General features: G+C 41.2%; 1 protein-coding gene across 2 annotated transcripts in view; it reads left to right on the top strand.

Moving 5' to 3' along the window:
• Positions 1-22,184, top strand: part of EPS15 (epidermal growth factor receptor pathway substrate 15) — a gene marked incomplete at its 5' end in the record, with an annotated part of 50,945 nt that overhangs the window by 13,556 nt on the left and 15,205 nt on the right. For both annotated transcript variants that reach the window (XM_080348661.1, XM_080348660.1), the window contains 7 exons: positions 2,188-2,388; positions 3,935-4,080; positions 4,963-5,122; positions 9,024-9,109; positions 16,323-16,395; positions 20,327-20,488; positions 21,094-21,291. In XM_080348661.1, coding sequence (XP_080204787.1) covers positions 2,188-2,388; positions 3,935-4,080; positions 4,963-5,122; positions 9,024-9,109; positions 16,323-16,395; positions 20,327-20,488; positions 21,094-21,291 — 1,026 coding nt within the window. The remainder of the gene's footprint in view (positions 1-2,187; positions 2,389-3,934; positions 4,081-4,962; positions 5,123-9,023; positions 9,110-16,322; positions 16,396-20,326; positions 20,489-21,093; positions 21,292-22,184) is intronic.

Here is a 22,184-nt window from a genome sequence, read left to right as displayed (position 1 = left end):
AGTTCCCTGTCCTGCTGGAACTGAGGGGCCACAACTGGACACAAGATTCCAGGTGTGGTCTCCCCAGGGCAGAGCAGAGGGGCAGGAGAACCTCTCTGACCTACTGACCACCCCCTTCTAACCCACCCCAGGTACCATTGGCTTCCTGGCCACAAGGGCCCAGTGCTGGCTCATGGCCACCCTGCTGTCCTCCAGTACCCCAGGTCCCTTTCCCCTACACTGCTCTCTAATAGGTCATTCCCCAACTTACACTGGAACCTGGGGTTGTTACTGCCCAAATTCAAGACTGTACACTTGCCCTTGTTCTATTTCATTAAAGTTTTCCCTGCACAACTCTCCAGCCTGTCCAGGTCTCTGATGGCAGCACAGCTTCCAGTGTCACCACTGCTCCCAGCTTGGTGTCATCAGCAAACTTGCTGACAGTCACTCTATTCCCTCATCCAAATCGGTGATGAATATATTGAATAATACAGGCCCCAGCACTGACCCTGAGGCCCTGCACTGGATACAGGCCTCAACTGGACTCTGCCCCATTGACCGTGACTCTCTGGCTTCTTCCCTTCAGCCAGTTCGCAGTCACCTCACTACCCGGCCATCCAGACTGCACTCCCTCGATTTAGCTGTGAGGATGCTCTTGACTTTAGCTGTGAGGATGCTCTTGACTGTGTCAAGTGCCTTACTCAAGTCGAGGCAGACCATGTCCACCACTCTGCCATCATCCATCCATCCTGTTATGTCCTCATAAAAGTCAATGAGGTTGGTCAAGCACGACTTCCCTTTGGTGAAGCCATGTTGACTGCCCCTAATGACCCTCTTATCCCTGATATGCCTTGAGATGGCACCAGGGACAAGCCGTTCCATTACTTTCCCAGGGATGGAGGTGAGGTTGACCAGTCTAGAGTTAGCCGGGTCTTCCTTCTTGCCCTTTTTGAAGACTGGAGTGACATTTGCTTTCCTCCAATCCTCGGGCACCTCTCCCGTTTCCCAAGACTTGGAAAAGATGTTGGAGAGCGGTCCAGCAATGGCCTCAGCCAGCTCCCTCAGCACCCACGGGTGCATCCCATCCGGACCCATGGATTTATGGGTGTCCAGATTGCCCAGCTGCTCCCTGACCCAGTCCTCATCAACCCAGGCAAACTCCATTGTCCTGCCTTCCTCTGGGGCCTCAGCGGTGCGGGTTCCTCAGGACAGCCCCCGGCAGAGCAGACAGAGACAAAGAAGGCGTTCAGTAACTCTGCCTTCTCTGTATCTTCTGTCAGCAGGGCACCCACCTCGTTCATCAGTGGGCCTGCATTGCTTCTGGTGTTAGTTTTATCTGCCACGTATTGGAAAAAGCTCTTCCTGTTGTCCTTGAGCCCTTTTGCCAAGTGTAATTCTAAGGAGGCCTTAGCTTTCCTAGTTGCCTCCCTACACCCTCCGACAACAGCCTGATATTCTCCCCAAGTGGCCAGCCCCTCCTTCCATGATCTATAAACTCTTCTCTTCCACCTGAGCACACCCAGCAGTTCTGTTTAACCACGCAGGTGTCCTGGCTCCCTTCCTTGACTTCCTACGTGTCGGGATGCTCTGATCTTGTGCCCGGTAGAAACAGTCCCTGAACACCAACCAACTATCTTGGGCCCCTTTACCTTCAAGCAGCCTTACCCATGGGATTTCCCTTAGCAATCGCCTGAAAAGGCCAAAGTTTGCCCTGCTGAAATCCAGGGTTGCAGTTCTTCAGAGAACAGAGGATCGGTGTGCTCTAGGCAAATGGTGGAGATAAACTGATAATGTGTAAAGTTCTGTGTCTTGAACAACAGTCATAGAATTATTAAAACATACAACCACAACAAAAGAATAGTCACTAAGTGGGGTGACTCCTGCAAAAACAGTGAATATAATAAAATAAAGTGTTTAAAGTGTTCTCCCAAATAAAATTCCACAAGTGGTGGTACAAGCTTGGTAATATTTAGGAGAGTCTTTTTAATGTTCTAAAAGATACTGAAGTTCATTTGCTAAGTGCCGAACCTCAAAAGCAGAATGATAAAGACAGGTCAGAAGGCAACGAGCTGCAATTCAGGTGAGGGGGGCCTGTAAAGGAGAAGTGTAATGAGAAAATGCTACGAAGTTATTTCTTAACAAATGATTTTATTTATATATATACTTATTTCTTATATTTGCATCCACACACCTTGTTTTCTTGCTCAGGCCATGTTTTTGGTGTACTGTGCTTTGGAGAAGGAACCAGTGCCAATGTCCTTGCCTGCAGCTTTGGTGCCACCATCCAAGAGGAAACCTCTTAGTGTTCCCGGAGCGGTGCCGTTAATTCCATCTGCAGCAACTACCAAAGAGTCTCATCAGTCCTTGCCACCTGTGGGCATTTTAGCTGCCAAACCACCTTTAACACAGGTATAATTCTACACTTACTTGGGGTTAGAAGATTTCTGGTTTCAGTGCTGCACTTTGGATGTTGCCTGTATGAAGAGCCTTGACACAGGTTTTTAGTTCCTATTTTGCCATATTTATTGGTTGATGAAGTAGAGGAGGCTGATGAGAAGACCAGGTGCAGAGGTACAAAATTTATTTTCTGCTTTTTGTAGATGTCTTCAGATATAAACAGTTGGATAAAATAATTAGTAAAGATTATTACAGTATTTCTGAAATAAGTTATTTCAAGGCATCAAACTCAACCCAAAGGTCAGAATTTTAAGAAACCAGTTTAAAAATACAGACTAGGTACACTTCTGCAGAGTGCAAGTCTTCTGGCTGAGGATGAACTTGAATGTGGACAAGTTTTTAAAACAAATTTTTGCAGGCATGTGTGTGCAGCTGTATGCATGTGCATGCCTGTAATTTGAAGAAGACAAATGAAAATGGAGTAGATAAATGCAAGCAATGGGTAATGAAGATAAAAGGTCTGGCATGTTCATCTAAACACATGAGATTTGGTAGGTTTTTTAAATGTTATTATTAGGGAACTTGATGCCTTCCACTCCTTCAAGCATCTTATTTAATCCCGGTCATTTTGGAATGCCGAATTTGGGAAGATGTCTTTCCGAGTAGATTATAACTTAGTTGCTCTGTTTAAAGAAAAAAACCTGAGAAGAGAATCTATGGTAAGAACTGTAGTACTTACTGCATAAGATACTGCTTGGATGTTTGGATATCCATATTTGAGTAATCAGAAACTGGCATCCTAATTCTGTAGATGCCAAAGTTTTCAATGTGGTGAGTCTGGCTGTGTATCAGGAAGAAAAGCCTGTATGCTTTGTGTACGGCGCTGTTTGGGATTCATCTAAATGTCTTCGTATGCTAAAATTAATTAGCATCCACAAGCTTGCTCCTGAAGGTACTTTCACTCAAAAAAAAAAAAAAATCTTTATAGTAGCTTAGTGTTTGGAAAAATTGTTGAAGCAAGAGTAGTAGCTCTAATTCGTGCCTTTACCTTGATGGGAGATAAATTCTACAATTCAGAAGGTGCCGACTATCAACAATCTGGGCTTGAGCAGTTCTTCAGTCCCTCCAGCTGAAGCTCTCCAGCTGTGTAAAGAGGAACAAAGCTGATGGAGCCAGACAGTAAGGAGGACGGTGCCTGAGCACAGGGACGGGGGTCCAGCCCCACGCTGGGAGGAGACCTGGGCTCCAGGGAACACTTTGAATACAAAAGCAAAGAGGCAGAGCAGCGTCAGCCAGCCTTGGAGCTTCACTGACGGAAAGACTTTGCTTCTGTTTGTGCAGTGGCTTGTGGATCTCTCTGCATCTCTGTTTTGGAGGATAGAACTGGTTCATGAACGAGGCACCTATGTCACATCTTAAATCTGTGCTGTAGCCCTTGAATTATGTAACTCTGAAAGTAACTGTCGGAAAATAGAAGGGCCTATATCTTAGTGTTGTGGTTTTTTGTTTTGTTTTGTTTTGTTTTTTTCTTTCTCCTTTCCACCCCTACCCCCTTCAGTGGGTTGTATTGCCTGCAGACAAAATTAAGTATGATGAGATCTTTGTGAAAACTGACAAGGACATGGATGGATTTGTGTCAGGTGTGGAAGCCAGAGAACTGTTCTTGAAGACAGGACTGCCTTCTGCTCTTCTTGCACATATCTGGTAGGTTTGTTGGGTTTTTTTCCGTGACAGCTGTTTAGCCCATGGCATGGTTCTTGTTTCTTACTGTATTGACATTTCTGGAAAGTGAAAGTTGTTTTTTATATATAATAGCATGGCTTCTGTATAAGCAGTGGTAACTTATTTGCTTCTACTTTTGGACAGAAATGGGGGGAAAGCAGGTTTATGCTATGTGTCATCTCTTAAGGGAAGAAGTAAAGCACCCAAACACAGATCATTACAAACAAATGCTGCACTGCAGCTAAATCCCTGTACTTAAGACATCATAGTGTTGCTGTGTTACATTAACACAGAGACTATCCCTATACTGGTAATGGGAATTATCTGTATAAAATTCTTAGCATGAGAGACTTATGGCCCATTTATTTCTGCAACTTGTCTTTCATTACAGCTGGTAGTGACACTCGCTGTGTTTTTTAATTCTTTCCTACTGTAAGATATTCCAGGGCACTCTAGTAGGAAAAACTTCTTTTTTATAAGGAAGTATGGTTAACCTTTAATTTAGGGAAATTTAGGAAAATGGCATAAACTTGTGTTGGCTGTGAAAAGTTCTTTATTTTAGAAGGAGCTTCACTTGCAGATACTCAGGTGGTATTAGTGACTCATGGCCTTGATTCTGCCTTGCACCAGATCGGAACTTACTGTAACCAAGCTGTGGGCCTTAGCATGCCAAGGGAAGCTGGTCGTGGATGTTTGAGTCATGCTGCCTATTTATTACCATGCCTTATTTCTATATTGTGGTTTTTTAGAAAAGGAGATACACACTAGCAATCTTCCCATTTTTTTAATGACAGCAAGTACAATAAACAGGGCTATACTTGCAGAAGTGAGGATTTGATTTATTTCATGTGCATCTCTGTACAGGGCTCTCTGTGACACGAAGGACTGTGGAAAGCTTTCAAAGGAACAGTTTGCTTTGGCTTTCTATTTAATTAATCAGAAGTTAACGAAGGGCATTGATCCACCTCAGGCGCTGACTCCAGAGATGATTCCACCTTCAGAGAGGGGTGTTGGGTTACAGAAGGTAAGGATGGATTTGGCATTTTTGGTATAAATCTCAAACAAAGAATGTTCGTTTCAAAGGCTACGCATGAAGCACCACAAGTACCTTAAATTTATTGCAATATCAGTAAGAAAACAAGTCTTAAGTGCAAAGAATTGATAAAGCACTGTTCCATTCGTGTTTCAAAATGAAGCTGTCATTTATTGCGCATGCCAACCAAGCAGAGATGTTATGTTGAGAAAGCATTATTTCCTTATTTTGAAATAAGTTTTTCCTATTACCTGTCTAAAGAAATTTTAGTTTGCATTTGAAATTATATGCACAAGTTCAATGTTTTTCTCGTAACATGTTCACAATTACCCTTTTTATGTCTTTCTTTTTTAAGAAATCTGGAAACAATAAGAAGTAAATAAAGTTTAGAGTGATATATTTAAAGTTTTAAGAGTAAGTGGGCCTCCATTTTATACTTCACAGATAGTTTAAATGTCTTCATAGTTTGTTGGTTGCCATCCATCCTAATGCAGCCGTAGACGATACCCCAACAGTTCAAGTTGTGTTTATTGGAATGGTAGAGGTCACCACAAGGTCTTACTTGTTTTACACATCGCGAAGTCTGATGTGAGTTACCTTTTCTTGGTTGTGCAACACATTGACTTAATTCTACAACTTTCTTAAACAGAATGAAAAATTCACACCCGAAAAAACGAAACTCAAAATTTGGCACTACTTTTGAGTTTCTGTAACTGGTATTTCTTTTTACATTCTGCTTTTAAAAAGTAATTGCTTTATTTGCAACTCTACTAATCTTTTCTGTATGTTTGCTTTCCTTTCTATGTCTCTCTTCTAGTTTGGACTATTTTTTCCATTCTGCACCACTCTGCTTTTCATCCTTATTATTCTGTCAGTTTGTTAACTCTGCTTTCTCAAGGTTAGAGAATCTTTGCTTTTCTAATATTTACTGTCTGTTGGTTTAATAATGCACATCCTTCTAAGACTCTTGCATAATCGTTGAGATATCACAGCCCTTCTCTGAAGTGTCACAGTATGTTGTGGTCTCAGATTGTTGCTGATTTCCATTGTTGTTCAAGGTTCTTTCTTGAACCCGGACCTCTGTGGCCGTCACCTGTTGGTAATACGTGCTGCTTAAACTGAACAGAAGATGCTTTACCTTGTTGAAATTGCTGGGGAAGTGGTGACAGTAGTAACCCAACGTGACAGTTGACGATTCTCATTAGGACTAATCCCCATGGTTTTATTGATTATACCATAGAAAGCGTAGGGATCGGAACACGTTAGATGAGGTCAGTGTTAGTTACTGCTGTTCTGAGGGTGCACGTTGTTTTACAGAACTCTGCAAGACATCACTGTGATGATATTTTTTTTTTCATTACTAACATAAACTATAAGAGTTAAGAATATTGTGAAAGAGGGTAAGAGCTCTTTTAGTTAGCTCTGTAAACCCTTACCAAGAACTGATTTTACTGGACTGAGCTTGAACTTCAGCTCATTTTGAACTTTTTCAAAATAAATGTTGTCTTGTTATGAAAAAACCTGCTTGTCCAACATTATTGCTCAAGGATTCAACACAGAGAGTAAGTGCAGGAGGCAGAAATAGCCTTTTTTTCTGGTTTTCTTGGAAGTGGAGTGACTTACACTGTAAATCAGGGGTGTGAAACTCATTTTCATGGGGGGGCCACATCAGCCTTGCGGTTGCTTTCAAAGGGCCGAGTGTCATTTTAGAACTCTGGAGTCCTACAATTCCGTTTGGCTCTTTGAAGGCAACCACAAGGCTGACGTGACCTCTGATGAAAATGAGTTTGACACCCCTGTTGTAAATAGAACCGTAGGCTTCATCATCTAACTCGACCAGTATGAAGTAGTAGCAGAAGTATCAGTAACAGTAATCCATTATATTGTAAAGTAGGGAAAGTTAACTTGTGATCCTTCTTGGCAGATGTTCAGAATGCGTGTGTATGTATATTGCTGTTATCTAATGTTTGGTTTCCTTACAGAATTTTATTACCACAGTAGTGTGCAACTTTTATGTCAGTTTGGAGGTCTGAATGCAGATCCCTTGCATGGGACACAGCAGCAGTCTAGGACTTGTTGCGTTTCTTTACCTGGGATTGTTTGCAGTCACCGAATTGCACCTGCATTACCGGCCATAAAATTTAAACTTATATGCAATTTTCTCTTTTGAGGAAATTTGAAGAACTTTGACAGTAATTTACTTTTATTACTATTTTGAGTTAAAAACTTGAAGCCTTATTTACATGTATATTGCAGTCTAGTAAATGGCAGCAAGAGTTTGAAGTTTTGTCAGTTTTAACTTGCGTGTTGAGGGTAGAAATGTTGGCTTTTATGTTGCTGCCCCACACCGGTTCTCCTGAACAGCAGAAAAGAAGGTTAAATTATATTTTGTTCAAGATTGCTGGCATTAGTGTGCAGGATTTCTTTAACTGATGAGAGGAGGAGGCCTGGAAGGAATTTGAATTTGTAGCTAATGCTCCATGTTTTCCTTCTGCCCCTTCCTAGGAGAAGTAAAAACTTTCTCATTGGAGCACCGTGAGCAGCTCTGCAAAACTCCTGTGAAGCTCCTTTAGAATAGGATTGAACGTCATAGCTATTTTGCCCGTTTGAGAAGCTGTACACTGACCAGTTTAAGAATAGCTGTGTGTTTGGGTTTTTTTATTCTCAGTCTGTGCCGTTTGCTCTAGTAAAATGTGCACTGATGATGTGCAGTTCTGCTGCATGACGTCCCCTGCCACGGTGTGCTCAGTTTCACTGTTGATGTTTTTTTATTTCCCCGACACAGTGTAAGCTTGAATAAACACAGTCAATAGCATCTTGATTTATCTTTAGAGAAACTGCATTTAAAGACTTTTGTGGTTTTCGGGGGATATCACTTGTCTTTTTTAATTACATGTATATACATTTCCTCAGAACTTTGTGTTTGTCCTGGATGACTTTATTTAAGGCTTGAAGGAACGGATGTATTTGTAGAAGGTAGTTACAGTGACTGTGGCTTCCTGACCATGTTCATGTTCTGTTAAGGCACAGTAGAACAATTGGAGTGTTTGCTAATTTGTCTTCAACATTTGTTCTCTAGCCATTTATGTGTACTCTTTTGAAACAAATAATTTGTATTACATTGGTTGTCTTAATAGAAAGACATTAAATAAATAGGAACTCCTGGGTGTAACTTACCTATGACTTTGTATTGTTTAAGTTGCATTCAGTGCTGTGGAGGTTGACATTGAACTAGCTCAATATCACTTAAAGCATTGCAAATAAGTGTCTATGGTCTGCAACAGGAGGATCACCAAGGTGAAGAAATATAAATATAAAAGTAGTAAACAAACAGAACCATTCTTAAATGAATGATAGAAAGCCAACTAAACATTAATAGTAAAATAAATCTCACTTTAGAACTATATTTTTTTTGTTGTTTGATCACGTGGTCCTGCGCCTTTGTGGAAGATGTCTTCAGGAGTTTATAGGAGACAAAAATCTGTGAATGGGGAGAAACTTCTTTATCTGAGGGTGGCGGAGCCTGGCCCAGGCTGCCCAGAGCGGGTGTGAAGTCTCCTTCTCTGAGACATTGCATCCCGCCTGGATGTGACCCTGCGTGATCTGCTCTGTGACCCTGCGTGAGCAGATGGCTTGGAGCGGATGATCTCCAGAGGTCCCTTCAGCGCCAGCCATTCTGTGATTCTGCGAATTACTAGATGCATTGTGTGCGTGTCGTGTACTGTTAATACAGCATCCGGACTGTGTTGGGTTTTTTGAGGTTGAAGATTTGAAATACAATACTACCAACAGTTGTTACAAGAGGATATCATGCTGTCACAAAAAGTGAACAGAATTGTTGGGCAGCATAAACTATAAACTAACAGTATTTATTTTTATTTTTATCTTTCAGAGTACTCAAGGACTGAATTCTGTAGCAGATTTTTCTGCCATTAAAGAACTTGATACGTTGAACAATGAAATAGTAGACCTGCAGAGGTAGGTAACGGAGGAGCAGTCATAGTTGCTTTAGATTTTGTTATGCTACTTACTTTTTTAAAAAAAGGAAACAAAACAAAACAACAAAATCAATCCAGTGATTAAGAGAAAAACAGGTGGTTATAGTCTGCTTTGCTAAAATAAATGGTTAGTCTGTCTGTAAATGTCTGTAGTGCTGATTAACACTTCCACTCGATGCTCACTCAGATGAAAGGTCTCTCCGTCATGCCTTCTGGCTATGCTTTGGAGAGCTGCATATTTTAGCATCCTGAGTTGGAAATACTCCTTTTTGTTCATCTTAATTGGTAGATGAGAATGGAGCAGATCTTTAGGATGCTGGAACCGTGATATAGATTGGTGTTAGTTGTCTTTGATTTGTAGAGGGAATTCTAAGGACTTCTTGTCTAGCGGCAGTAAGGAAGTGAGATGGGAAACATCAACAAGTATGTAGGGTAGAGAGCAGGAAGATAACATTTTGTATGTGGACCTCTACCAGGGTTTTGGTGGTGGTAAAGATGGACATACCTCACTTCTGTTTATAAAATAAGCTGTTGCACTGAGGAATATTGTTTAAATTTGAAGTCTGCAGACCCTTGGGTTCCATTAATTATTTCTAAGGTAGTGAAGAAGATGACTTTAAGTGACTATGAAAATCAAGCTTATATATGTTTTATAGTCTTTGTCATACTCTCAAGACACAGTATGCATTTTTCTTCAGTGATTTTTGTTGTTGTTGTTTTTTGTGCTATCATACATCTACAGAAAATTCTGTTAAGAACAGTTAATTCTACTATGTTATAAGTGAGGGTGCTTTGTCGTGATGAAACCTGCCTGTCTAATTCATGTCACTTGCAGGAATTATTGAATTTGGCAATCTGTCAAAGCACAGTCTGTTTCCTAAATACACAAATGTTTTTTCCCTTGGCTGCTTATTCTCCCTCATTACTCCCACTGCCTCCTCACTTCTCCCTGTTCTGCCTTTGTCTCTTATTCTTTAGGTTGTATTAAGTCCAATTTTGGACTCTCACATTTATTAACCTGAAATATTATTTAGAACAGTGTATATTTGCTGTTAGTATCTTAGAAGGAAATCAATTGTTCACTAGCATGAATTTTTAGCTGAAGTTGGTTTTCAGTAGGTGGGCTTGCAGCCTAAAATGCAAGCCAGTCTGTTTATGTCTTGTTTTCTTACTGTGGGGTACAAAGGAATCGTGGCTTTTGGAGGTTATTGCTTCCATTTCTTCAGTGGCAAATGTACTTGAACAATTATTTAAGACACATTTGAATGATAATAGATTGTTGAAGATCTGGTATGGGCAACTCTTAGTATGTGTTTATTTTTAGAAAGGTGAATTTTACTTGGATCTGATTTAAAACAGGATTAACAATCAGAGGCTTAAGCCTGTATTGACAAACTGAAACATAATAGTAAGAGTTTTGTGTGGTTTCATTGAGAATGACCAGCAAACTCTCAAAGTCACGAAGTGAGTTTTGGTTCAAGTAAAATGTTTTGATTTTTTTTTTTTTTAATTTTTTTATTTTTTTAAAAAATTTTTTATTACTTGGAAATCCTTCAGTGAATTATTTTGGTAGCAGAGTAACTGTTACTTTTCTGCACCTTCCCCAGCACAGGTGCCAGTGCTAGGCAGCAGATTAATCTCTGTGCTAAGGGTAGGAAACTTTACATCTTTGGCAAATCCACATTTCTGTTATTACTGGTAAAGTACTCTTTCAGTCTGGATAGTTATACAAAAATGTAATTGAACCTTAAATTATTTTTGTTCATTATTAAATAAGATATATTGAGCAGTGTAGGGGAAAGGGACCTGGGGGTCCTGGTGGACAGCAGAATGACCATAAGCCAGCACTGTGCCCTTGTGGCCAGGAAGACCAATGGCATCCTGGGGTGTATTACAAGGGGGTTGGTTAGAAGATCGAGAGAGGTTCTCCTGCCCCTCTGCTCTGCCCTGGGGAGACCACACCTGGAATCTTGTGTCCAGTTGTGGCCCCTCAGTTCCAGCAGGACAGGGAACTGCTGGAGAGAGTCCAGCGCAGCCACCAAGATGCTGCAGGGAGTGGAGCATCTCCCGTGTGAGGAAAGGCTGAGAGAGCTGGGGCTCTGGAGCTGGACAAGAGGACACTGAGGGGTGACCTGATTCATGTTAACAGATATATAAAGGGTGAGTGTCAGGAGGATGGAGCCAAGCTCTTCTCGGTGACGACCAGTGATAGGACAAGGGGTAATGGGTACAAACTGGAACACAAAAGGTTCCACTTAAATTTGAGAAGAAACTATTTCTCAGTGAGGGTGATGGAGCACTGGAACAGGCTGCCCAGAGGGGTTGTGGAGTGTCTGTCGCCAGAGACATTCAAGACCCACCTGGACATGTTCCTGTGCGACCTCACCTGGGCGTTCCTGCTCCAGCAAGGGGACTGGACTAGATGATCTTTAGAGGTCCCTTCCGATCCCAATCATACTGTGATACTGTGATATTGCCCAGCTGTTGAACTCAATATGTTATAATTCTGGTCCATGATTCCACTGAGAAGTATCTACGAGAGCTGTGTTCCTGAGACCCAGTAATAGACATTGAATCTGTTCTTGACGTGCACTTGCCCTTTTTAAGCATGGGGGTTATGTTTCCCCTTCTCCAGTCAGTGGGAAGTTCAGTGGACTGCCCCAGCTTTTCCGATCTGTGGCTCAGCACCTTCATGCACCAGGGCACTCAGGGCCCCTGGATGCATCTCATCGGGTCCCATGGACTTGTGCACCTTCAGATTCTCTAGGTGGCCTCAAACCTGGTCTTCTCTTACAGTGAGCAGTTCTTCATTCTCCCAGTTCCTGCCTTCGCATTCTGTGACTTGGGGAGCTCTTGCTGGTGAAAACTGAGGCCAAACATGAAACAACCCTGGCCAGGTTTCTTCATGGCCAACACTTAGAGCCACCTTAGCTAGAAAAGCAAAAACAAATCACAGGTCTTTCCCATAATAAGTGACAGACTACTCACAGAGCTGGCAGCATTATCTACACTCACAGTTGCCCAACATTTCTTATTTTCACCTACAACTGTAATTGTAGGAATTCCTTGTGTAGTAGTTCTTCAGTTTGTCTTATTTCTTCTCCTCGTTGTCCCCCACAACCTTTTCAGCTACAACAGCTCAGTTACTTCCAAATCAGAAGTTTGAAGAAATAATCTAGCCTATGTTAAAATTCGTACTGTTGCTTTGTTAAGCAGGTATACATCTTTGAACTTTGTTTCAAAGGCTTGATGTAAGTGTATGGCAGGGAGAGGTCGCTCTGTTTTTCTGGGGATATTTTGCTGTTTCCTTACCTTAGAGAGACCAGCTTATCAGCTTTATGGTCCTTTTAACCTGATTTACATTCAAGAAAAGATAACTGTTGCTGTCCAACACATGTGCAGGATGGTACCTCTGGTGAGATACACCAACTTAAGTTCACCTACTTAACATGCTTAGAGAGGAATGTAGTATTGGTAAAGCTCAAAGAAATTGCACTAATTTGTGGGCTGTGGGTAGCTTTGAATGCATGAAAGCAAAGAAGGGTTTGCTGAGGAAGAAGAAGGTTTTTATGGCTCAAAAAAGAATATTAAAAACATCTGGTCTAGTCTCCCATGACGCTGATCAAAAAAGCTTCAAATAGCTTTCTAAAAATATAGTGCAACTGAAACAGAATTTAAAGGCAGCAGTGCTGACAGGCTCGAAATGACAGATTCCACAACATCCCTAGGCAAATCATTCTCCTTACCAGAGAGGAATTATCCTTGCTAATAAGTGTTCTGCATTTTATTCTTCATCTGATCCTACACCTCCAACTTCCCGATGCTGTTTCTGTTGAATTGGATTTAAAAGCTATTGGCTACCAGAACTCTTTCCCACACTAACTGTTGAGCTGCAGACACGCCACCTCTGTATTCTTTGCTCTGTCTCTCAAGGAGCCATGTTTGCTACACGTTGTCGTTCTGGGCACTTCCTCTGCTGCCTCCATTCACCCCTGAGGCCCTCGGCGTGAGAGGACATGGGCCCGTTGGAGGGAGTCCAGAGGAGGCCAAAAAGGTGATCAGAGGGCTGGAGCGCCTGTCCTGGGGAGCCAGGCTGAGGGAGTTGGGGTCGTTCACCCTGGAGAAAAGAGGCTCCAAGGACACCTTATAGTTGCCTTCCAGTACCTGAAGGGGACCTACAAGAAAGCTGGAGAGGGACTTTTTTACAAGGGCATCTAGTGATAGGACATGGGGTGATGGATTTAAGTTGAGACTAGATTTAGGTTAGATACAAGGAAGGAATCCTTCCCCACGAGTGTGGTGAGGCCTGGCACAGGCTGTCCAGAGAAGCTGTGGATGCCCCATCCCTGGGAGTGTTCAGGACTGGTTGGACGGGGCTCTGAGCAACCTGGTCTAGGGGAAGGTGTCCCTGCACACAGCTGGGGGCTGGAACTAGGTGGTCTTTATGGTCTCTTCCAACCCAAACCATTCTGTGATTCTGTGCATGCTTCTACTGATGTGGGACTCTGCAGTTGTCAACTGTAAAAAAATACTTGCAGTGCGCTGGCTCACATTTATAAATTACTCCATTCACAAATTGGTATAAGGCTTATGGATTTACTAAGATTATTTGGTTGTAAATCATGAACTATCTGCACTGCAGAAACCATCTGTTAGTTTTGGAGGTGTTTTTATTCATTGCTTTTAGTTTTTTGAGATGAGGTTCTCCTGACCTGACTACCATTAAAATACACAGGGAAATTGTATTGTTCTCATAACGTGACTTGAATTGGTTACAAGTGTCCTTTATTGGAAGACCACAGTTCTTTTTGGGTTGGTTGTAGGGTTTTTGTTGTTTGTGGTAGTTGTGGTGGTGTTTTTTTTTCTTTCTTTAAGCGCTGATATAGTAAGGGACTTTATGTTCCAGGAAATCTGTCACATACAATAAATGAATTTTGTTACTTGTTTTGGGTTCTTTCAGTTGCTAAGTATTCCTACAGAGGCATACTAGATAGTTTGTAAAAAACATGGAGGCAGTCAGAAAAATTAGTGAATTAAGTAGGTCTGTGTCGTGTTGGTTTGGTTTTATTTTGGAAACAAAGACACACTACTGGGGGGAGGAGGGGATGTGTTCCGTGTAGGCTATATAAGCTCAGCTTGTTTTCCTGTGCCCAGACTGCTGCCTAAGCTTTTCTTGTGCTGCCTGACAATACTTCTTTCAATTGATGTTTTTTTTCCTCCCCCCAGTTCATTGTTTCTGTTGTGATTTGGCCAGTGTGAGCTGCCTGTGGGTGAATGCTGCAGCCTGCTGCTTGCTTAGCATGGATGAGATTGCGGGGTTTAGATACCTGGCTTGGCTTCTGCTGACATAAAAGGGAAGTGATGCTCATCTCTGACAGTCTCGCAGGCATATGAGTGACAGTAACATAGAAAGTCTCTATATTAAAGCATACATGCCTGCTTGCATTTCTGTTTCCTGCTCGGTTTTCATACCCAAGCAGGAGAAGTAACAAGCATTTGTTTACCTAGTCAGTTATTCTCTTCTGTCTTCAATCAGGAGTTATATGCCTGAGTTATTGGCTGTGCTCGATGCATGTCTGTGGGCTTGAAGGTATTTTTCAGCCCAACTTGTATTCAGATCTCTGGAAGTGCCTTATTGAGACTGAGGCCCTTTGTTCATGGAAAATTATGGAAGGCAAAAATCAACAGAACTTATTTCAACCCTGTGTTGAAACACTTTAAATGTCTAAGTACAACTATGCCACAAATACTAGTTTATTGAGCTAGAAGAGTGTGCTATAGCTTTCATGGATATGGTAAAGATTTGCTTAGAATTTCCATGGTACTTTCTTTGTATGATGAATGGAGAGGGAGGAATTTTAGGAAACTGAAGGTTCACACTTAATGAAATAACTAACCATGTTCATCAGTCCCTTTTTCTTCATCTTTCCATTTCCTTCCATTTAAATGTTCACCTTGGGCACAATCAGCAAGTTGCTCTTTAATCAGGTGCTGAGATAAATAATAGCAGAGCATAATGTATAGTAATTATTTTTTCTGAGTGAATGTACATTTAAGATCTGTGACATCTGGATTTTTTCATTTTCCATTGGATGTGGTTTAGCAGTAAACAAGAATTCCTCAGCTTGAGTAAAGAGAACTTAGACTTGCTTTACTTTGGGGACAGAACTGCTTTCTTCTGTGTTAATAGGAATAAACAGTAAGGTTAATAGTTTTAGATTGATTACCATTCTGCTGCTGTTAAAATACGAAGTTACCTTGATTTCAATACGTACTAGTAATCTAGCAATAGCTTTTCACTGTGGCATTTCTCTTTGTTCAAATTCCAGCTTTTAATGTGTGTGCTAATTTATTAACAAAATCTTTATGAAAGTGAATTCCTGTATACAGAAGATAGTGTTAACACTTTAATGCTTAATGCTTTTCTGCATCTGTGAAGGGTGAAAAGATTCCATATATTGTCTAGAGATAAACACTCATAATTTTTTTAAACAGTAACACTTCTGGGTTATGTTTTGGTTTTTCTTCCCTTTCATAAAGCTATTGTTACGTCTGACAGCCAAGAATTTATTGATGATAATTCCCCTGTCATCAGTAGTTGCTTTTAAACTTGAACGAACGTCTGTAGAGACAGAGTTGATATGACACAGCAAATAGCTGCGTATGGAGTCTTCAGGCAGATGGCGATTCCAGAAACTGAACTGTGTCCGACTGAGCTCACCAACACAGATCTGAAATCTGATAGGCAAAATTCATTGATCAGCCGGGTTGGCCTGCTGAAGTTTTCTAGCTGCTGTTCACTTAGGAATTGCTGTGTTTGCAGGGGTTAATAGATGGAATCTGATGCAATCCCTCCCACTTTTCCCAGCAGTTTTCATTAGACAAGTGCTCCATAGCAACAGTGAGATCACTGGAGACAGGATTTCATTGATTTCTCCCTCCCGCCCCCTTCCATTTTTGAGCCATTCCTATCACTGAAGTGCAGTTGGGTGGAAAGACAGGGTCTTTTTATGCAGAACGCTTATGCGAGCTTCTGTCTCGTAAATAATTTGGAAAGCAGAAATCCCTTACATCTTTTGTGTTTAATGTTTCACCATGTATTTAAAGAGAGATACAGGCTTAGGGGGCTGGATAACTGTACCTGCTGTAGCTGATGTTCTGAAGTATTCTTGCATTGTTTGCTGGTCTTCTAGGGAAAAGAATAATGTAGAGCAAGACCTGAAGGAGAAAGAAGATACCATCAAGCAGAGGACAAGTGAGGTCCAGGTAAATGAGACACACAATTATTGTTCAGACACCTGATATTGCACCGTATGGTGCTTTAATGGCAGTGGGATTACTGAGTTTTTAGATCATGTCACTTATTTAGTGAAAAGAAAAAAATGGGCGGCTAAGAAGATCAGTGTACTTTGAAGTGTATTTTCTATAGGAATGTGGGTTGGTGTAGGTGTGTCGGTTTTTATAAATGTGCAAGCTCCTAGGACATGGAGAAATTTAAAAATATTATAAGAGAATTCTTTTCCTTTTTTTTTAGCAAGGCTATCTAATGTGTAGTTAAAACTAAAGAAGGCACTGTAGCACTGCAAATTAATAAACTGAAGTGTCTGAATTAAGAGGGCTTTTATATGGGCTGCTGCTTAAGCGTCACAGCAATGACCAGTTTGAGATGAATGTTGCTTCAAGTTTATTTTGCCTGCATAAGTGAACTTTAAAAATAATGTTTGATTTTGATTTTTATTTAAAAGCATGACACTGAATATCCAGAGTATCAGAAGATTCAATATGTACAAGTGTTTTATGGGGATTAAGAATTATACCTTCAGCGTTAGTGTTTAGGGTGCTCGTAGTCAGGCCAAGCTCTGAATTAAATGCTGCAAAGCAATATTTCAATTAAATTTTAAGCTGCAAAAGCAACTGGAGTTACTGGCTTAAGAAGAAATAATCTTCAGTATCATATCTGATCGCTTACATTTATTTCTACAGTTATTTTAGGAATCTTTGCTTTAAATAGTATTTATTTGATTAAGAGCGAATAATGCAGGGTTTCTGCATTTTACTTTGTGTTGGGCAGAAAAAGAGCCAATGTGGTACAACCGTTGTGAATTTTGTGCTTGGCTGTTTCAATATCCTCAGAGCTTGGTGCTAATTAATAGTCTGACCTTTCAGAAGATAATCAGATGCTGGCCTGTTAGTCACGACAGCAGCTGCAGGAATGCAGGCGGAAGTTGCCCGTGTCTTGGTTCGGTCCTTCCCCTCCCCGCTCTGCAGATCACCTTTTCACACCGTTAACGATTCTTAGAGGTATCGCGGGTTCTGTTAGCGTGTTCTGGAATCGGTGTGTGTTCATGTGAAGGTTCAGTTCTCTGGTGCCTTTACACAAAAGGTATATAAAGCTAAATAAAAACCTTACCTTTAATGTTACACTGTTAGCATCATCGGGATGTGTTTAGTGTTTGATAGTCAGCAGCAACACAGGACAATTAAGTCACTGTATCTAGAGCAGTAATGTTGGAAGCTATTGTCTCAGGCCTTTAACCTCTTAGTGATCACACAAGATATTTGTCCGTTGTTAAATATAAGGTTATAGGGCACTGTCAGTCTGCGCAAAAGGAACAGTCTGTCACTAGCTCGTCTGAAAAATGAGAAACCATCAGGATCAAAGGGGACATGGCTGCAGCATTTCAGCTGTTGGCCCCTCATCCTTGATCCCTTGCTTGCACCTGAATGTTGGAGGACCTGCATGTTTCAGGAAACTGTCTAGAACTTCAGAGACCAGTGGTGACAGGCTAAGAATATCTTTACGTCATGCTTTTTTCTTCTGGTTTTATTCTAAAGGTGACATTTCCAAAGGTGGTGCACAAAACCACCAGTGAGTTCTAATCTGCCACCTTGGATCCAGCTGGTTTCGTGGCATCACGCTCCTGGATTTCTGATACCAGAATTATTTCCATGGACACAAATACTAATCTAAAATACAGCCATGATCTGTGATGGATTGAACTGATTTGTATGGGAGGAGGGAGAGAATGATGGATTTATACTCTGAGTATCCCACTCAGCATTGGTTTGTCCTTATTCTTTCTTTGTGGCCATCCACCAAAGCCATTAGAAAGTCAGTGAAGTCGAACTTTTCTGTGCTCTTTCAGGTTTACTGGTCCTTAGCACTTCAATCATTTTGAGAAGTACAGGCTGGCAAGCTATTAAATCCACAGACTGTCTGTGGAAATACAGATCTCTAGACTTGCCTTGCCCTACACTACATCAGCATGGAGGGTTATAATGATTGCAAATCTAATGCAAAGATTAGTATTACCATAAAAACACTAGTTTGCACGACCTCAAATATGTTAATGGTCTTTTATATAGAATCTCATGCAGCGCTTGAACATTAAGATACTGCTTCTCTGCTGAGAAATCAAAGCTTGATTGAAGCTTCGTTTACTTCATGAGGATGTATCTTTAAGTATTACCCCCAGTTCTGTGCATCGTGTCTACTCTGGCCTCTAATTTTGGAATAGTTATGTGAGCACATTTGTGTTTTGGTCGTGATTTTTTCCCTCTTCTCTCTCCTGGGAGCCATCGGGCTCAGTCAGGTCTCTTCAGTGCTTCTCTACCAATGTGCCCAGCACCGACATTGGGATTCAAGGAACAGAAGCAGGGCGGGGGGTGGTCTATACTTAGCTTGTGTGCATGTGAATTCTTGCTTCTTTTCAGAGAAAGGAGACTGAAATCTCTTTAAACGGTTGCGTTTTCCCTCGTCGTTCGAGTGTCAGCTGGTGCTTGCTTTCCAAAGCAATGTCAAAAATGAATGGGTCAAGAGTCTCCCAGTTGTCCCAGCCTGCTGTAAAAGCTGTGTGTGTGTGTCCTGGTTTGTCTTTCGTAAACTAGAAATAATCAGTCATTCACCTGGTCTGACTGCTGTACATCAGTCATATACCCTTTACTGAACTTCACGTTTGATTTGGGGGGTTTTGGGTGGCGGATTTTGTGTGTTTTGTTTGGTTTACTCTTTTTTTATTTTTTGTTTTCCCATAAACGAATCCTATGATGTTTCTTGAGGCAGTGTCCCAGTTTTGTTAGGGTTACCTATTTGCAGAGCATCTGACTGCTGCACCATATGCCTTCCTAGTTCTGCCTGGCTTTTTGTCTTGATTATCTGGAGGTGTTAACACACGTGGATAAACTAGCGCTCTCACCCAAAAAATCCCAGGCAAAACACCACTAAAAAAAAGACAACAGGATCTTGAGCTAGAGCAGCACACAATTGTATGATCTAATCAGAAATTCCTTCATTTTTCTCTCTCTCTTTTTTTTTTGTTGTTGTTTTTCGTGATTCCTCCTACAATTACCATATTTTGTCAGAGGCTGCAGTCTTCTCTTTTCATCTAATACTTTTCCTTTTGTATTAATCCTTTTGATCTCCTTGTATTGTATCTTCCTCTTGACTTTGATGATTCTTTCTTCTTCCTGAATTCTTTTCTTGACATTTTGTTCAATGTTATCTCTGTGGTTTGTTGAAGTATAACCATTCCTGTTGCTCAGAAATGAACTGATTATTATATGATGCTACTTGATGTACTTGGAACACAAGATGCATACTTACTGCTGCTCCATAAATTAAAAGATGCCGTATTGTTATGTAAGGAATGTGCGTTTCTTACCAGTACTGGTACGTGGAAAATAAGTTTTTGGCTGATTTTTGAAAAATTAGAGGCGGGGCGGTTCTAGAAAGGAGAGCACTGGAGTTAATAATGCACTGGCTTGGTCATTTACCGTGTTGAATAAAACAAGTTCCTCTTTTTGGACATGCATTTTCGAAGGGGGAAGCGGCAGAACAAAGAGTTTCTGTTAAGGAACTCAGTAAAGCATACTGCTGAGACACAGGAGAGAGACCACGTAGCAGCCTGATTAAAGACCCCTTCTGAATTCAAAACGAAACCCTCACTTCTCTGAGTAAGAGAGTTAATCTCTGCATCATCTTCAGTATTTCAGAGAGATTAAAGCAAATAACCGGATTATTTATATGCCTTACAATTAGAGTTTGAGAACGCTTGCTTGTCTGACATGTAATAATTGCAAGCATTTGAAAGAATTTGTTGATACTTTGAAATCCGAGTTAACACTGCAGTTTATGCTGTGGAGTTCAGTGGTTAGGAGGAGAGAGGGATCAATGCAAAGCTGATCTGTTCCATTACAGGATCTACAAGATGAAGTAAAACGGGAGAGCAATAACCTGCAGAAGCTGCAAGCCCAGAAGCAGGAAGCACAGGAAATCCTTCACGACCTCAACGAGCAGAAGGCCAAGTTGGAAGAGCAGCTGAATGACATCAGGCACAAGTGTGCAGAGGAGGCCCGTCTGGTAAGGTCTCTGGTGATGGCCCCTGCAAGAGCAAAGGCCTCATCTTGAACTCAGCCATGCGGCGTTCCAGATGTTGGGGCAGCAGAAAAAACCTTTAATGGAGAAACAGCCTCAGTGTCGAGATTTTGACGCCAACAGAGAACAGGAAATACGTCACCTCAGTGTCCTCCTAATTTAGGATCGATGTGTCAACAAATTTACCGAGCTATACTTGCACACAAGCTTACGTGCAAACAAATAATGCAAATTTATAATACAATATAAGTGTAATTAGAAGCACTAATTACTGGGACTGATTTCTTAGTGGTTAAAAAAATCGTCTTATGGTTAGATAGCTTTTTACTAATATAAAGCTATGGTATTTCTTTAAGGTCTGAAAAGGTATTTACAGTATTGGAAATATCTGTGTTGGTCAGGAAAACAGCTAGAATACTGTGATCTTATTGAGACCAATAGGGAGTTAGCCTTTCATTCAGATGTGATCTATCATCCCTGCAATAGCTATGAGGTGTTTACTTTTTCTGGTCATAAAGAATAGTATTTGGGTGGTTTTGGAGGTGGGGATTTTTTTTAATATGGCTTTGAAATACTTGTCCATGCTTTAGATTGCCGTGCTGAAGGCTGAAATAACAAGCCAGGAATCAAAGATTTCAGCGTATGAAGACGAACTGACCAAAGCTCAGGAGGAGCTGAGTCGCCTGCAGCAAGAAACGGCCGAGCTGGAGCATTGCATAGAGTCTGGGAGAGCACAGCTGGGGCCTCTTCAGCAACATCTGCAGGATTCACAGCAGGAAATCAATTCAGTAAGGCAGTGTGAAAGACAAAAAGCAATGTAGCTGACAACCTTTAGTGTGTTTTTTCTTAAGGGGAAGGCATTGTTTTCCTTTTTCTTTGCTGTTTGCTCATGTCTGTAGTTGCTCACACGTGTTCTGTGCTAGTCATGGTTAGGATTATTGGAGGCTGACTCAGGTCACTCAAGATACTTCATGATTTTTCTCCAAGTTTTTTTTAATAAAAAAGGATTAACTTGTTATACTTCATAAATAATTTGTCTCAATGTAATGAATGAAAAATTTGTAATGCTTGTTCAGATTCTCTGTGTTCAGGAGTCACTTCAGCTTTCTTCCTCAGCCATGGCCTGGGGTGTGCTTTCACTATTCTTTAATTGATGTGATGTCAGTAGAAAATTACTAATAACATTTGCTTAGTGCAGTGTTGAAGGGGGAAAGTAAGGTGAATGTAAGAGCAAATTGGATTGAGACAAGATACTGAGACGTGCAGAGATGGTTGTGCTGGTTTTGAAGCACAGAACTGTGCTTCGAAGTGTCTGCCGTTATGTTAAAGGAAACTTTTAGCTCCTGTCTGTAATCAGTGATTTGTTATTACTTCAGTGATGCGTTAGCTTGCACACCCTTTCCTCATCGTTATCCTCCTTTGACTTGCCAGCTCTCTAATGTATTGGCCAGTCACATCATTGCCAAGTTAAACACAAAGTGAAAAACCTTCCTGTTGCCTCTGAACCCTAGGAACGGCTGACTTTTGGCCTCTGAACCCTAGGAACGGCTGACTTTTGGCCTTTGAACCCTAGGAACGGCTGACTTTTGGCCTTTGAACCCTAGGAACGGCTGACTTTTGGCCTCTGAACCCTAGGAACGGCTGACTTTTGGCCTTTGAACCCTAGGAACGGCTGACTTTT

This window comes from Nesoenas mayeri (genome assembly GCF_963082525.1).
Source record: "Nesoenas mayeri genome assembly, chromosome: 8".
Classification (NCBI taxonomy): domain Eukaryota; kingdom Metazoa; phylum Chordata; class Aves; order Columbiformes; family Columbidae; genus Nesoenas; species Nesoenas mayeri.
The sequence above is the reverse complement of the archived record's forward strand: the minus strand, read 5'-3'. Positions and strand labels throughout refer to the sequence as shown.